General features: G+C 65.0%; 1 protein-coding gene across 1 annotated transcript; it reads left to right on the forward strand.

The window, feature by feature from the left end:
- The first annotated feature begins 2,862 nt into the window (after nt 1–2,862).
- On the forward strand, nt 2,863–14,928 carry LOC125361014 (formin-2-like). The gene is made up of 4 exons (XM_048359213.1): nt 2,863–2,947; nt 3,359–3,615; nt 3,738–4,742; nt 14,683–14,928. Exons 1-4 carry the CDS (start codon nt 2,863–2,865, stop codon nt 14,926–14,928), a joined length of 1,593 nt encoding a protein of 530 aa, XP_048215170.1.
- Nucleotides 14,929–15,822: the final 894 nt, after the last annotated feature.

A 15,822-nucleotide genomic window follows, 5' to 3' on the forward strand; every position in this document is an offset into this window, starting at 1 on the left:
GCCGCGGGCCGGGTCCGGTCGGGGTGGGGTCGGCAGCCGGCGACCCGGAACTGGGGCAGCTCAGCCGGTCCTGCGCCCCGCAGATTGCGGAACTGGCCGGGAGGTGCGGAGGTGTGGGGCGGGAGGCTGCGGCGCGGCGGCGCGGACCTGGGCCGGGGCGGACCTGGGCCGGGGCGGCCGGGGCCCGGCCCGCGGGGGGCGTGGGGGGCGAGGGTCCCCGCGGGCGCCCGGCGTCTCCTCCCCGCCCTGGCCGGAGGGCGGAGGCACAGAGCCCACATTGTGCCCCCACGCCACCCCATCCCCGCCGAGACAGAGCCCTATTCACCCCCTCGCACGCCAGCCCTCGGGGCCGGGGCCGGGCGCGCGGGGTGGGCGCGCGGGGCCGGGCGCGCGGGGTGGGCGCGTGCGCCCGGGCCGGGCCGCGCGGTGGAGAGCAGGGTGGGCGGCGGGAGCGGCGGCCCGGCTCCCGGCCTTGCCGCAGCGGAGCTCCCACGCCGCCGCAGCGCCAGCTATTTATAGCCCCTCGCTGCGGAGATCCAGGTGGGATGCCGGGACGGGAGGTGGCTCCGGTGGTGCGGACCCTAGAGACCAGGCGCCGGTCGGGGTTCTCCGAGGGCGGGACAGGGAGGCGGTGGCGGCCGTGGGGTCGGGGTCCTCCCAGGGCGGGGACAGTGGGGGGGGGGCTGGGGTCCTTCTCCCAGGGCGGGGACAGTGGGGGGGGCTGGGGTCCTTCTTCCTACGGCGGGATGGGGTGCGGGGGGGGGGCCTGGCCCGCCTCGCTGGAGGACTGGAGGACGGGGAGTCTAGGGCCGGGCTGGAAGCCTGGATCCGAGGGCGGGGCGTGTGTGCGGCCTGTCCGCCCCCGAGGGGCCGATGGCCCCCTCATCCCCCTGGACAGATGGGGGCGTCGAGGGGGCAGTGTTGGGCGACTGGGCGCGTGGGCATCGGTGCTGGAGGCGGGGAGGGCGCGGCTGGGGGCGCGCGGGGCGGCCGGCGAAGGCGTCTCCACCCCCAGGCAGACGTGGGGTCCCCGCTCTCCCCGCAGGAGGCCATGTCCGCGGAGGACTCGGAGGCCAGGCCGGCGGCGGAGAGCGGCTCCAACGGCAGCAGCGGCTCGCCCAGCCCCGGGGACACGCTGCCCTGGAACCTGGGGAAGACGCAGCGGAGCCGGCGGAGCGGCGGCGGCCCCGGAGGGAACGGGAGCGTCCTGGACCCCGCGGAGCGCGCCGTCATCCGCATCGCAGGTAGGGGGGGGCGCTGCCGGGGAGGCGCCGGCCCGGCCTGCGTGGCGCGCAGGTGCGCGCGGGGGCCCAGGCCCCGGGGCTCCGCGCCCAGGTGAGGCCGCCCGACAGCGCCACCTGCCGTCCCCGCCCGCACAGGGTGGGGCCGGGGCGGCCCGGGCGGCCCCCCTCCGGCTGCCCCGGGTGCTCGCTCCATAGCGCCGGGCCGCCCACCAGGCTCTTGGCCGCCCCTAGGGGGCGTCAGGCGGGAGGGCGCGGGAGGAGGGCGCGGGAGGAGGGCCTCCTGAGCAGCCAGAGCCTCAGCCTCTCCCCAGTCCCTGCCCCGCCGTGCCCTCCAGGGCCTGCTGGGCAGCCTGTTCCCGTGGGAAGCAGGCCACCAAGGGCTGCGGGCCGAGGGGCAGGAACAGGGGGCACTGAGCCCATTCCCCGAGTGAGCCTTCCTCTGGAAGGAGAGGAGAGGCCCTGGAGGAGGCAGAGGGTGGAGCAAGGCCAGTGCCAGCCCAGGTGGTGCCGCGTGGAAGGACTTGGTCGGCAGAAGCTCAGGAGCAGCGTGGCGGAGGGGTCGGTGAGGGGCGACGGATGCCTTCCAGCCACTCTGCCCGTCGCCTTCCGGGCGACGCCTTGGTCACACCGAACAGGGCTGCTTCCCCACGTAGAATCGTGCGTGCCCTTCCCCGACCCGAGAAGAGGAGGGAGGGGGCTCCGCGTGTTTCCGCAGCCCCTGCAGGCTGCTCGGCTTCTAGGGCACCGTGGCCCGAAGCCCCAGGCAGGGGCTTTGCGTTCCCTTCTGGTGGTTTTCTTACGTCTGTGACCTCTAAGTGGGGCTTCTTCCTTAAGGGAGGGCGCGGAAGGTTGGCAGGAACCATGCCAGGGGTGGCTCAGAAAGGTGTCTGTCAGCAGCAGGTGAAGGGCTTTGCCAGTGTGGTGGGTGGAAAGGAGCGTGTGTGCGCGCGCTGATACTGGGACTTGAACTCAGGGCCTGGGTGCTGTCCCTGAACGTTTGTGCTCAGGGTGACACCTCACCACTTGAGCCATCGCTCCGCTCCCGGCCTTTCGCCTGTTAGTTGGAGATAGGAGTGCACAGACTTCCCTGCCCAGGCTGGCTTTGAACTTCTGGAGCCGCTCACACCCGGCTGGGAGTGCTTTTTAATTTAGTGTCAAGCTTTTTTTTCTGTTTTATCTACTTCAGGTCTCTTGGATGCAAGTAGTAGTAGTAGTTGTTGTTGCCTTTTAAGGGCTCTTTACACGCTGGAGACAGCAACTCGATCTGCGATTCTACACTGGGAGGATTCCAGTGACTGCCCTGGAACCGAGCCAGGGCCGGGGGGCCGGGGCGGGGGGGGGGGGGGGGGTGGGGGGGTGGCGCGGGGCGACCAGGTGAGGTCGCGGCCGGCCGGGGAGAGGCGGGGCCGGGGCGGACCGGGGCTGGCCGGGGCTCCGGCGGCCCCGCCCCGCCTGCCCTGGGGCATCCTGGGTGCGGGGCGGATCGGGGCGGCGCGGGGCGGGGCGGGGGCGGCCTCTTTAAGCGGGGCGCGCGGGCGGCGGGAGGGCAGAGCGGCCCCGGCCCCGCGCCCGCCCGTGCCCCGCGCCGCCCCGCGCCGCCCCGCCCCGCGCCCCCGGCATGGCCGCTTGGCCGGTGTCCGGGCCGCCGCCCGACGAGCAGGACTTCATCCAGGCCTACGAGGAGGTGCGGGAGAAGTACAAAGGTAGGCGCCGCCGCCCGCTCCGGGGGTCCGGTGCCCGCGCCCGGCCCCGCCGCCCTCCGGCCCCGCCGCCCTCCGGCGCCGCCGCCCGCCCGCCGGCCCCGCCGGCCCCGCCGCCCGCCGGCCCCTGCAGCCGCCCGCGCCGCCCTCGGCCGGCGCTCCAGGACCCCTCGCGTCCATGACCGTAATAGGACATGGTGCGCGGGCGAGCGGGCGGCGGGCGGGCTCCGCGGCTCCCGGGTCTGCGCCCTCCCCGCCCCCGCCCCTCCGCGGGCCGGGCTGAGCCCGCCCACCCCCGCGCCCCTCCGCGGGGTCCCGCGTCTGCGCCGGGTGGGGCCGGGCCGTGGTGGCATAGCTGCCGCCTTCCCTCACCTCCCCGATTTGTCCAGGCCTAGGCGCACCCTCCCTTGGCAGGGACCCCATTGCGCCCTGCCCTCGCCCCGGGGGAGCGGCCCCTCCTTCCTCTCCAGAGGGGCCAGCATGGCTGCCTCGTTCGCAGGGACCCTCCAGGCTTGCCAGGCTCTCGTCACACCTGGAAGCCCCGCTGCCTGGGGCTGGGCTGGGCCCTGAGCAGTGTGGACGCCGCCCGGTCCTCCCGGGCTCCCAGCGGGCATGGCCGGGACCCTGGCAGGGCCGAGGAGGGTGCTCCAGGCACGGCCCGGCTGGAGCAGGTTCCAGCCCCATGGGGTGGCTTTCGCTGGCTCTGCCCCCAAGGGCAGCTCAGGGAGAGAGGTTCTGCTAGGGCTTTGTTGGGAGCCCTGTGGTGGGGCGGTCCAGCCTGCACCTCACCCAGGCAGCTTTCCAAGTGCTGTGGGCAGCATGGATGTGGGCCCTGCCCCCCTGCCCGTGTGGGGCTCCGTGGGCCCTGCCCCCCTGCCCGTGTGGGGCTCCGTGGGCCCTGCCTCTGCCCGTGTGGGGCTCCGTGGGCCCTGCCCCCCTGCCCGTGTGGGGCTCCGTGGGCCCTGCGTCTCTGCCCGTGTGGGGCTCCGTGGGCCCTGCCCCCCTGCCCGTGTGGGGCTCCGTGGGCCCTGCGTCTCTGCCCGTGTGGGGCTCCGTGGGCCCTGCGTCTCTGCCCGTGTGGGGCTCCGTGGGCCCTGCCCCCCTGCCCGTGTGGGGCTCCGTGGGCCTTGCGTCTCGGCCCATGTGGGGCTCCATGGGCCCTGCCCCCCTGCCCGTGTGGGGCTCCGTGGGCCCTGCCCCCCTGCCCGTGTGCTGGGGCTCCGTGGGCCCTGCCCCCCTGCCCGTGTGGGGCTCCGTGGGCCCTGCGTCTCTGCCCGTGTGGGGCTCCGTGGGCCCTGCCCCCCTGCCCGTGTGGGGCTCCGTGGGCCCTGCCCCCCTGCCCGTGTGGGGCTCCGTGGGCCCTGCGTCTCTGCCCGTGTGGGGCTCCGTGGGCCCTGCGTCTCTGCCCGTGTGGGGCTCCGTGGGCCCTGCGTCTCTGCCCGTGTGGGGCTCCGTGGGCCCTGCGTCTCTGCCCGTGTGGGGCTCCGTGGGCCCTGCGTCTCTGCCCGTGTGGGGCTCCGTGGGCCCTGCCCCCCTGCCCGTGTGGGGCTCCGTGGGCCCTGCGTCTCTGCCCGTGTGGGGCTCCGTGGGCCCTGCCCCCCTGCCCGTGTGGGGCTCCGTGGGCCCTGCGTCTCGGCCCGTGTGGGGCTCCGTGGGCCCTGTGTCTCTGCCCGTGTGGGGCTCCGTGGGCCCTGCGTCTCTGCCCGTGTGGGGCTGGCTCCCCGCATCTTGTTCTCCGTGCCACTTACCCGGCACTTCTGGGACCCTGGACTCCCAAGCTCGACCGCCACATCCCTTGGTGGGCTTTGGCGGGGGTGGGGGGCCATGCCTTGCTCCCTGCCTGGCTGGCCCTGCCCCACCAGGGCTCACCTCCGCACTGCAAACAAGAAAGTGGCCACCTACTCGGGCCACAGCCCTCCCGACAATCCCCAGGACCGAGCCTGTACGAACTGGCTCCTCCTGCCGGAGCTGGGGCGTATGCGGAGTGGTGCTTCCCGCCGGCCTTGCTCGGGCGTCCGCGCGCCGGGAGGCCTGTCCCGCCGTCCCAGAGCCTGAAGTCATCCGGGCCCGAGGGACTTTCCCTCCTCCGGCTCATCAGGGACCCCGTCCCTGGACTCCCCCCCAGCCAGCCCCTGTGGGGCCCCTGATGGCAGGCCCGCTGGGCTGGCCGGGTCCCTGTCTGTCTCCGGGCTTGGCCTTGGAGGCTGGGAGGGCGCGGGAGGACTCCTGCCTGCTTCTGCCACGGTGCAGGGGTGTCTGCCCGAAGCAGGACGGTCCTGTGACGTGACGGTGCAGCTGTCCCTGCGCACGTGCCTCGCGCCGCCAGTCAGAGCAGAGCAGGTGCTGGGCTCCCCCCGCGGGGCGAGGCGCAGAGGGCGCTCAGGACGTGCTCCGTGCCCGGGGCCTGCTTGGCCCTGGCCTCAGGCGAGCGACGGGGGAGAGGCCAGAGGCGTCCCCTGCATCCGCCCATCTTCCAGACCCCAGCCCCATGGGCCGGGGGGCTGCCGCGTGCCAAGGCGCCGCCCCTCTGTTCCCCGGGGGGAGGGTGCGCTGCGTGGGGAGGGCGGCGGTGCGGCCCCAGGACCTGGGGGGCTGGGCCTCCCTGCCTCAGCCCTGCAGCCGCCCTCTCTGTGGCCGGGAGGAGGGCCCAGGGCCCTGGTGAACTGAGCAAAGGCTCTGACCTCGGCCCATGGCCTCCGGCCCACTCTGGCGATTGCCCCCACCCCCGCTCTTGCCCCCACCCCCTCTCTCGCAGAGACACTCATCTCTGACTCACCCCACTGACCTTTACCCCCTCACAACTGCTCAGGCCTCCTGGACATGTCCTTCCTGGCCCTGCCCTGGAAACCCCCTCTCTGAAAAGCGCTCCTCCTCTGAGATCCCCCCTGCCCTGAAGGGCCCTGCTCCTCCTCCTCTGACTTCTAGAGAGTCCATCTGGCTGAGCGTCCGCCCTCCTGTCCACCCCACCTTCGGTCCGGTGGTGGGGCCTGGGGTCGTTCCTCCCTGGGTGTCTCATGGAGGGGCCTCCCTCGCTTCAGGGCTGTGGCCGGCTTGGGAGGGGTTCCCGCTGCGGCTGGGGAAGCTCCGGGTCCGGGCCGCCCTGCGGAGGGAGCTGGTGGTGTGGGGGAATGGAAGCGGGGTTGTCTGGGGTACCCAGGGCAGCTTGAGGTCCCCAGCAGTGCTGGGGTCCGGCCGGGCCCCTGGCTCATGCAAGGCAAGGAATGGGGCCACTGGAGTGGGGCACCCACCCGGAGACCTGCCCTCTTCCGGAGAAGGTACTGGAAGGGGCTGGGAGCTGTCAGGGTATCCACAGGAAGCCCTGGCTGGGGGCTCGGGGCCTGGGCCTGCCGGGTGGACCCCTCCTCCCTCATGTGTCTCTGCCCTCTCTCAGGCTGGACTCTGAACTCCATTATCTGTGTGCCGGCACCAGTCCAGGGCTTTGCTGGGTGCTTCCGCGGGTGAGCAGTGGAGTTGTCAGCTGGAGGGACGGGAGCTTAGCTGGCGGGGGCGGAGGCCAGCTGGAACTCTCTGGAGAGGGCTTGGGGTCTGTGTTTACTGTCAAAAGTAAAATGTCTATATTGTCTAATGTCGACATTACACTTAAAGCCCTAGGTGAATTTTCTTGGGCGTAGGCCACGTGGCTACTGTATATGTTCTTGGTCCATGGTGTATTGTATATATGTCTACCTGACCCAGGGAAGGGAAAGAAAAACAGGGTGTAAGATATCACAAGAAATGTACACACTGCCCTACTATGTAACTGTACCCTTTTTGCACAACACCTTGTCAAAATTTTTTGTTTAATTAATAAATAAATTACAAAAAAAGTAAAATGTCTAGGGCTGGGAATGTGGCCTAGTGGTAGAGTGCTTGCCTCATATACATGAAGTCCTGGGTTCGATTCCTCAGCACCACATATACAGAAAAAGCCAGAGGTGGTGCTGTGGCTCAAGTGGCAGAGTGCTAGCCTTGAGCAAAAAGAAGCCAGGGACAGTGCTCAGGCCCTGAGTCCAAGCCCCGAGACTGGCAAATAAATAAATAAAAAGGTGGTCTCAGTCACCTCTCTGCCCCAATCCCTGTGTGGGGCGGAGGGGACTTGGCCGCTCTGCCCGTAGTGCACACCCCGCAAGGCACATGCTTATTGGCTGCTCGTTCCAGACAGCTTGATCCGGTGAAATCACAGTCCACGCATTGACAGCCCACAGCCACTGTCAACCTCAGGACACTGTTGCCCCGAGCCCCTGGCAACACCGAGCTCCAGTCCCTAGAGACCGGGCTGGATCGGACACTCCGTAGAGACTGAGCCTGTGCCTGCCTTCACCTCGCAGAATGGGTTCCTGCTTGGTCATGGCGCAGGGTATGGGCACCCCTTCCCATGAAACGGGGGTGCCAGCTCTTGCTTCTTCTTTTTGTCTTGAACTCTGGGCCTGGGCGCTGTCCCTGAGCCCCTCAGCTCAAGGCTGCTAGCACTCCACCACTTTGAGCCACAGCACCACTTCCGGTTTTCTGGTGGTTCATTGGAGCTAAGGGTCTCATGGACTTTGCTGCCCGGGCTGGCTTCGAACCCGGATCCTCAGATCTCAGCCTCCTGAGTAGCTGGGATGACAGGCGTGAGCCACCGGTGCCTGGCGGCTTTTGCTTATTAATTGATGAGTTGTCCCTGCCTTTGGGTTGTGGCGAATAACGATGTGACCTTTTGTGCCGATGCCTGTCTGTGCTTCTCGGTGGGCACCTAGGAGTGGATCGGCGGGGTTGGGTGGTGACTCTGGATTGAACCGTGTGAAGAACGGCCAGATAGCTTTCCAGCCTCGCTGCAGCGTGGGCGTCGGCGGTTTCACGCCCTGCCCGCTCCGGCTGGTGGCCGGCAGCCTCTCACTGGGGTGTGCGGTGCTGAGGCGGGGCTGGGTCCTCGTCTGCGCGGTGCGCGGGCTCGGTCCTTGCGCCACACCCCCATGCCTGTTTCTTTGCCGCGTCGCCAGGCTGGCTTTCCACTCACGGTAGCCCAGGCTGGCCTTCGGGCTTGACATCCTCCTGCCTCTCCCACCCGGTTCCGGGAGTACCGTGTGCCCCACCGAGACTCCTCCTCAGGCGAGTGAGGGCTCAGCCTCATGGCCAAGCCACCACTGAACAGCCCGCTTCGTGCGATCACCGCCGCTTATTTGCTCGACCCTTTAGATGGACATCAAACTCGTATTTATAAAGGCTGCACCTCTAGATCGCCCTCCAGTGCCCGTGAGCCCGGCCTTCACTCGCTCGCCCATATGGTTGGTGAACAACAAAGCCCAGTGTGAGCCAGGTGTTGGTGGCTCACGCCTGTAACCTTAGCTACTCAGAAGGCTGAGGAGTGTGGTTCCAAGCCAGCTCGGGCAGAAAAGTCTGTGAGACTCACCTCCACTTGGCCACCAGGAAATCAGAAGTGGAGCTGTGACTCACGTGGTAGAGTACCAGCCTTGAGTGGAAAATTTCAGATCAGGGACAGTTCCCAGACCCTGAGTTCAAGCCCCAGCACTGGCGTGTACACACACACAAATCTAATCTGACTTAATGTGCGAATTCTCTTTAATGTAAGTTTTTTATCAATGCACATTACTTTGCGTTCTTTGGCTGTTAATGAAGGCAGGAGGTGTCCTTTCATAGTTACCGACATGGACATTTTTCCTTTTGAGTGGCCTTTCCAGAAGCTGCCTTCCTTTTTCTACAGAGCATTTTGCTGTGGGAGGCTTGGGGCTTGCTAGGCAGGTGTTCTACCACTTTTTTTTTTTTTTTTTTGCCAGTCCTGGGCCTTGGACTCAGGGCCTGAGCACTGTCCCTGGCTTCTTTGTGCTCAAGGCTAGCACTCTGCCACTTGAGCCACAGCGCCACTTCTGGCCGTTTTCTGTATATGTGGTACTGGGGAATTGAACCCAGGGCCTCATGTATACGAGGCGAGCTCTCTCGCCACTAGGCCATATCCCCAGCCCCTACCACTTTTTCTTTTTCAGAATTTTCCACGCAGGGTCTCTGGCTCCGTGGCCGGGGACGGGCCTGCACTGGGACTTTGCTGTCTGCGCCTCTGTGTAGCTGAGACTCCCCCGTGGGCACGACGCTGGCTTCGCTAAACTTTTTTTCTTTTATGCCTGTCTTGGGTCTTGAACTCAGCTTAGAATTTATCTGGGGCTGAGTGATATAGAACAGTCTGAATCGTGTCCTCAGGGTCTGGGTGCGGGTTCAGGCTTTCAGAGAAGATTGTAAACAAAATTCAGCTTCTGAGAGCAGGGCTGGGGAGTGGAGCCCGTGGGGGGCCCCGGTGAGGGGGCTTCGTGCTGAGCCCCGGGTAGGAGTGGAGCCCGTGGGGGTCCCGATGGGGGGGCTGCGTCCTGCGGCCCCCCAGGGGGGGGGGGAGTGGAGCCCGCGGGGGCCCGGTCTGCGGGGAGGGCTGGGTGGTGCTGTGTGCCAAGGGGAAGGTCAGGACACTGAACACTCCGGGGTGAGCTGGGGAGGAGGCTGCGGCCGCTGCGGAGGGGAGTCTGGGGGCGTGCTGGGGCTGTCCAGGTCTGTGGCCGGGTCCCAGCGCCTCTGCCCCTCCGTGTCTGCGGCCTCCGTTCCTGGCCCGGCATTCGTGACCCGGCGAGCCCCTGCTGTACTCCTGCCCCTGCCTGAGCCGGCGCGTGAACGGACCACACCGGGCTGGCCGGTCCCAAGCAGGCCCTGCCGCTGGCACCTCCTGCCCTCTCCCCGGCTGTGTCCCAGGCCACAGTGCTGCCGTCCTTTGTGCTTCACCTTCCTCCTTCAGCAGATTCCTTTAGTGCTGGTGGCCGTGCCTGTCATCCAGCCACGCAGGAGGCTGAGATCTGAGAACTGGGTCAGCCTGAGCAGGAAAGTCTGCGAGACTCTTACTTCCAATTAACCACCAGAAGAAAAAAAAAGCCGGAAGAGGAGCTGAGCCTTGAGCAAAAACAGTTGAGGAGGGGCTGGGAATGTGGCTTAGCGGCAGAGCGCTAGCCTAGTGCATGGGGCCCTGGGTTCGAATCCTCAGCACCACATACACAGAAAAAGCCGGAAGTGGAGCTGAGCCTTGAGCAAAAATAGCTCAGGAACAGGGCCCACACCCTGAGTTAAGCCCAGGACCGGCACAGAAGAAATTAAAATGACATTTCTTTGCTTCCTGTGCTTTTAAGATGACAAGCAAGAAGCGACACCACAGCTCGCTTAGAAGTCTCACCAGCTCACAATGTGCACACACCGTGCACAAGTTCTGCCTCCAGCAGGGTCTAGCTCAGCCACCTGTGTCTGTGTAACATTCTTCCAGTCCCCCAGTGTGTGTGTGTGTGTGTGTGTGTGTGTGTGTGTGTGTGTACATGTGTGTGTACCGAGGCTTGAACTCAAGGCCTCGAGCTCTAGCTTGGCTGTTTCACTTGAGGCTGGTGCTCTACCACTTGAGCCACAGTGCCACTTTTGGCTCTTTACTGGTGAACTGGAGACAAGAGTCCCACAGACTCTCCCCCTGGGCTAACTACTCCAAACCGCAGTCCTCGATCTCAGCCTCCTGCGTAGCTAGGGGTTCAGGCCTGAGCCACCAGCCCCGGGTTTCATTTCCCTCGAAGGTCTCACTGGCAGACATCTTCGGCCTCCATGTTGCTTCTCCTGCTCCTCCCCTCCCTTCTCTTCCTCCTCCCTGCCTCTCCTGCCGCTGGGTCTCTGGGTTCCCTTGTCTGGGCTTGTACTCCCGGCCAGCGGGAGCCATGTGCCTGGCCCCCCTCAGTAGCCTGTGCTTCAGTTTGCGTTGTCACCACACCTGGCTTTCAGCTGGGCAGACTTACGCGTTTTCTGTCACATGCTTTAAAATGGTCTAGTTTCAGTGTGAAAAAAATTCTTCTCTGTTCCTGCCTGTTACCCAATTTCCAAGTGATTTCCACACGTTTAGCCCTGTCACAGTGGTACCCCGCCCCACCCTGGCGGCTTCCTGCGGTTGCCATGACAAATGACCACACACAAGGTTATCTGCAGCAGCCGGCGTTGATTCTGCTGGGGACCTGTGGGCCTGTGGGCCAGAGGTCCCGAGTCCAGGGCTGGGGAGGAGGGGGGCTGTGCTTCCCCGGGGGGAGGTCCCGAGTCCAGGGCTGGGGGGGAGGAGGGGGGGCTGTGCTTCCCCGGGGGAGGTCCCGAGTCCAGGGCTGGGGAGGAGGGGGGCTGTGCTTCCCCGGGGGAGGTCCCGAGTCCAGGGCTGGGGGGGAGGGGGGCTGTGCTTCCCTGGGGGGGAGGTCCCGAGTCCAGGGCTGGGGGGGAGGGGGGGGCTGTGCTTCCCCGGGGGAGGTCCCGAGTCCAGGGCTGGGGGGGGGGGGAGGGAGGGCTGTGCTTCCCCAGGGGAGGTCCCGAGTCCAGGGCTGGGGAGGAGGGGGGCTGTGCTTCCCCGGGGGAGGTCCCGAGTCCAGGGCTGGGGGGGAGGAGGGAGGGCTGTGCTTCCCCGGGGGAGGTCCCGAGTCCAGGGCTGGGGGGGAGGGGGGGCTGTGCTTCCCCGGGGGAGGTCCCGAGTCCAGGGCTGGGGAGGAGGGGGGCTGTGCTTCCCCGGGGGAGGTCCCGAGTCCAGGGCTGGGGGGGAGGGGGGCTGTGCTTCCCCGGGGGGAGGTCCCGAGTCCAGGGCTGGGGGGGGAGGAGGGAGGGCTGTGCTTCCCCGCCCCCGGGCAGGGCAGGGCCAGCCTCGGCTCCCGGGCCTCCCCCTGTGCTGCCTCTCTGCAGGTCCCGCCCTTGCTTCCCTCTGCCTCTCGTATCTGTACGTGTGCGTAGATCCGAGTAACGTTAACCTAGGGTCGTGTTCCTTGGTCACTCTGTTCATTTTCTCACTTAGTTTATTTCCTAGGGCTGTAACAAGATGTGTGAGGCTGGATACTGTTGCAAGGAAAGGAGGTTTATGCTGCACAGTTGTACATGCTCGGGGACTGGGATCACCCGGGTCGCAGTTTAAGGCCAGCCCCTCCTACACACGCCAGGCCCCCTCCCCTGACACCCGGCACGTGGTGGCAGGATTGCCATCCGCTACTTCGGAAGGATTGCCGCTCCGGGCCGGCCTAGGCAGAGGAGTTTCCCATCTCAGCAGAAGGACAGAAGCAGGACTGGCGTGCGGGTCCCTGGCTCAAATGTGACCAGAGCCGCCGGCGCGCGGCCCGGTGGCTCCTGCCCGCATCCCAGCCGCCCAGGGGCTGAGAGCAGAGGACCACAGTGCAAAGCCAGCCTGGACAGCAGTGCGCGAGACTCGTCCCCAGTCAACCGGCAGAAAGTTGGAAATGGAGCCGTGGCTCAACTGACAGAGCCCAAGCCTCGGCCAAAAAAGCTAAGGGTCAGTGGCCAGGCCCTGAGTTCGAGCCTTAGGACAGGCACAAAAGAAAACAAAACCAAAACCCAACCAACCAACTAATGACAACAGAAAGCCAGTGCAAGCTAGGGGCTCATACCTGTCACCCCGTTACGTAGGAGGTGGGGGATCAGGGCTGGAAGCCAGCCCGGGCAGAAAAGTCCAGGTGACAGTGTTGTAAGAGAGTGCAAACGGGACAGCACCAGCTGGGCGAGTGAGCTGCGTGCAAGACCCTGAGTTCAGACACCAGCACCATGGAAGGAAGGAAGGAAGGTAGGAAGGAAAGAAAGAAAGGAAAGGAGAGAAGAGAAGAGAAGAGCCAGTGCAGTGTGAGGACTGAAGGCCCAGCAGGCCATAGCCGAGCTCAGGCGCTGAGTCCAAGCCCCAGTACTGCCAGGATAGCAGGCATGAGGCACCAATGCCTGGCTGTTGTTCGGTTATCAGACAGGGTTTTGTATGTAGCCCAAGCTGGTCCTGCATTTAGGATTCTCCTGCCTCAGCCTCCTGAGAGCCAGGCTTATGGGCATGTCCCACCATACTTGCCTTATTAAGGTTTTTTTGTGATGGTTCAGAGTCTTGTACCTGCTAGGCAAGTGCTTTACCTCTTTCGCCTAGCTCCCAGCCCTTTCGGGCATCAGTTATCTTCTTCTTTTTTTTTTTTGGCCAGTCCTGGGCCTTGGACTCAGGGCCTGAGCACTGTCCCTGGCTTCTTTTTGCTCAAGGCTAGCACTCTGCCACTTGAGCCACAGCGCCGCTTCTGGCCGTTTTCTGTATATGTGGTGCTGGGGAATCGAACCTAGGGCCTCGTGTATCCGAGGCAGGTACTCTTGCCACTAGGCCATATCCCCAGCCCATCAGTTATCTTCTTGATCTCACGTTTTGACCCACATAGCTCGGATCATTGGCTGAGATGGGGTTTTATGAACTTTCCGCCTGGGCTGGTCTGCGAGCACAATCCTCCTGATCTCCACTTTGAGTAGCTGGGGATTATAGGTGTGTGCCGCCAAGCCTGGCCAAATACTTTGTATGGAAACTGCTGCAGTGGACAGCTTTGTAATGGGATTATTGTCACGTCCGTGACTGTCACTAGGAAGAATGTCTGGGTCACATGCTTTTCAAAAGTTAAGCTATATTTATGCTAAGATACCACTTTTTTCAACTGTCATATTGGCAAAAATCCGAAACTCTGGTCTTCTGGGAACTCTTGAAGCTGTGGGAACGAGGCTGGTGGACGTGTCTATCAAACACAGTGTCCGGCAGGAGCAGAAGACAGGCGCAGCGGTGGTGGGGTGCCCGCGTGAGATGAGACTGCGGGTCTCCCTGAAGACCCGGGAGACCCCCCGGGTGGGCGGAGACACCACCACCACGTGCGTTAAAAGGAGGAAAACCAAGAATCACATGGGGGCTGGGCCCCAGTGGCTCAGGCCTGTCGTTCCAGCTCCTCAGGAGGCTGAGATCTGAGGATCACAGTTCAAAGCCGGCCCCGGGCAGTTAGTTAACCACTAAAAAGCCTGAAGTGAGGGGTGCTGTAGCTCAAGTGCTAGAGCACGAGCCTTGGGCAAAGGAGCTCAGGGACAGCACCGGTGTGTGTGTGTGTGTGTGTGTGTGTTGGGGGTGGGGGGGTGCTGTCAAGCAAACTGCACCACGTCCCTTGCCGGTCAGCAAGGCGGAGACTGTGGGTGGGTTGGTGGGGTGTGGTCAGGGCCCCCTCTGTGGCCAGCTGTGGGCCCTTCGGCCTCTGACTTGGGCTGCTGCGTTCAGAGTGCGGTTCACGCATGCGTGCTTCCCAAGCTTGACGTTCTGGCTGGATCTTTTCTCCTTTCTTTTTGTTGGAAGGTTCGAACTCAGAGCCTTGACCTTGCTTGGCTCGCGTGCTTTCTCTGTTGAACCACAGCTCCAGCCCTGCTTTAATAAGCTGGTTATTTGGAAGGTGGCGTCTCTAGGACTTTTTCCCCTGATCCCCGGTCTCAGCCTCTTGAATAGCTAGGATTACTGTGCAAGCCGCCGGTGCCCCGCTGTGTTCTGGCCGCCTTGGGCTTGTTCTGCAGTGTTTTACGTCTTGCACTGCTGTTCAAGGCCTGCCCTGCTGCTTTTCCCCGACCAGTATGCTGACTTATATGCTGTGTTTGAATTCACCCCCCTCCCCCCCCCCGTGAGCTTCGTTCCATTTGGGTTGGGTTTGTTTCGGTGGAAGGAGAAGGAGCTAATGTTGAATCCTTGATAGGCCGGCACCCAGAGAGCAGCCCCGCTTCGCCTTCACCCTGGCCTCCCTCCTGACACCCTTCGGCTGTGCCTGGGAGGGGCCTCTGGGGGCCTGCGCTTCGCGGGGTGCGTATCCTCACGTTAGCTAGGTGCCATCTTCCTAGTTTACTGGACAAGGGTGTGTGCCTCTCGTCCCCCCGGTTCCCAGGCCCTGCCCATCCCACACAGCCACGTGCTGGACTCCAGCCCTGGCTCCGAGGCCCCTCAGGGCGGGGTCCGGGCAGCGCCCGTCCATGCACCCCGGGGTGGAGGCCGCGGCCGGCGGGGAGCCAGGCAGCCCCGGGGTCTCCGCCCTGGGGACCTCGTGCAGGGTGCTCTGCCGCGGGTGGGTTTCTCCGAGCCGTGGCGGGACATTCTGTACCGAATCGCCGTGTTTCCTCCTTCCGCCCCGTGAGCCCCCGGGGCAGGTTCATGCCCTCTTGGGGAGAGCATGGCAGAAGTTTTCAGGGTCCCCCACCCACGTGGCCTGAGGACACCCTTGCCCCGCCAGGCTGCCTGCCTTCGGGTGACCCCCTGGGAGCCGGCGCCCGCCGGGATCCAGCTTCCCGCTGTGCCGGAGCAGTGCCGGCCGCGTCCCGCCCTCTCCGTCAGGAAAATCACTTGGCATCTACGGCTGGCTGCCACGGCCCCAGGGCCCAGAGGACCCGGGCAGCGAGGCGTGAGCAAGCTCCGTACCGCGGACCAGGCTCCGCTGCTTATCAGCCGGAGCTGGAAAGACGGGGGTCCCACTCCCCGCACCCAGCATCCTCTCATGGCCCCATCTCGTTCCCAGGCCCTCCTTTTTTTTTTTTTTTTCCAGTCCTGGGGCTTGGACTCAGGGCCTGAGCACTGTCCCTGGCTTCTTTTTTTGCTCAAGGCTAGCACTCTACCACTTGAGCCACAGCGCCACTTCCGGCGTTTTATATATATGTGGTGCTGAGGAATCAAACCCACGGCTTCATGTATATGAGGCGAGCACTTTACCGCTAGGCCACATTCCCAGCCCCATCCCAGGCTCTTCTTACTGTCAGTTGCAGAATCTGCCTGTCCTGGTGAGCTCCTGCCAGGGCTCTGTCTCCTGCCTGCCCCCCCTCCCTCCTCCCCCCCCCCCGTTTGTGGAGCACGGGTGGACGCCGCCCAAGGCCCTTGCACATGCTGCTCCTCTCATGTTTCCCCTTCCTGCCCACCCGGAGGCAATGGAAGAACCTGCGCTGTGTTCCCGAAGGTCACGTGGCCCGACTTCTGAGGTGGCACCACGTGGCTGTTTCAGGCTGGTTGACAAGGAGATGGGGCTTCCTCCCAGCACCTT

Source organism: Perognathus longimembris, chromosome 12, assembly GCF_023159225.1.
Source record: "Perognathus longimembris pacificus isolate PPM17 chromosome 12, ASM2315922v1, whole genome shotgun sequence".
Lineage (NCBI taxonomy): Eukaryota > Metazoa > Chordata > Mammalia > Rodentia > Heteromyidae > Perognathus > Perognathus longimembris.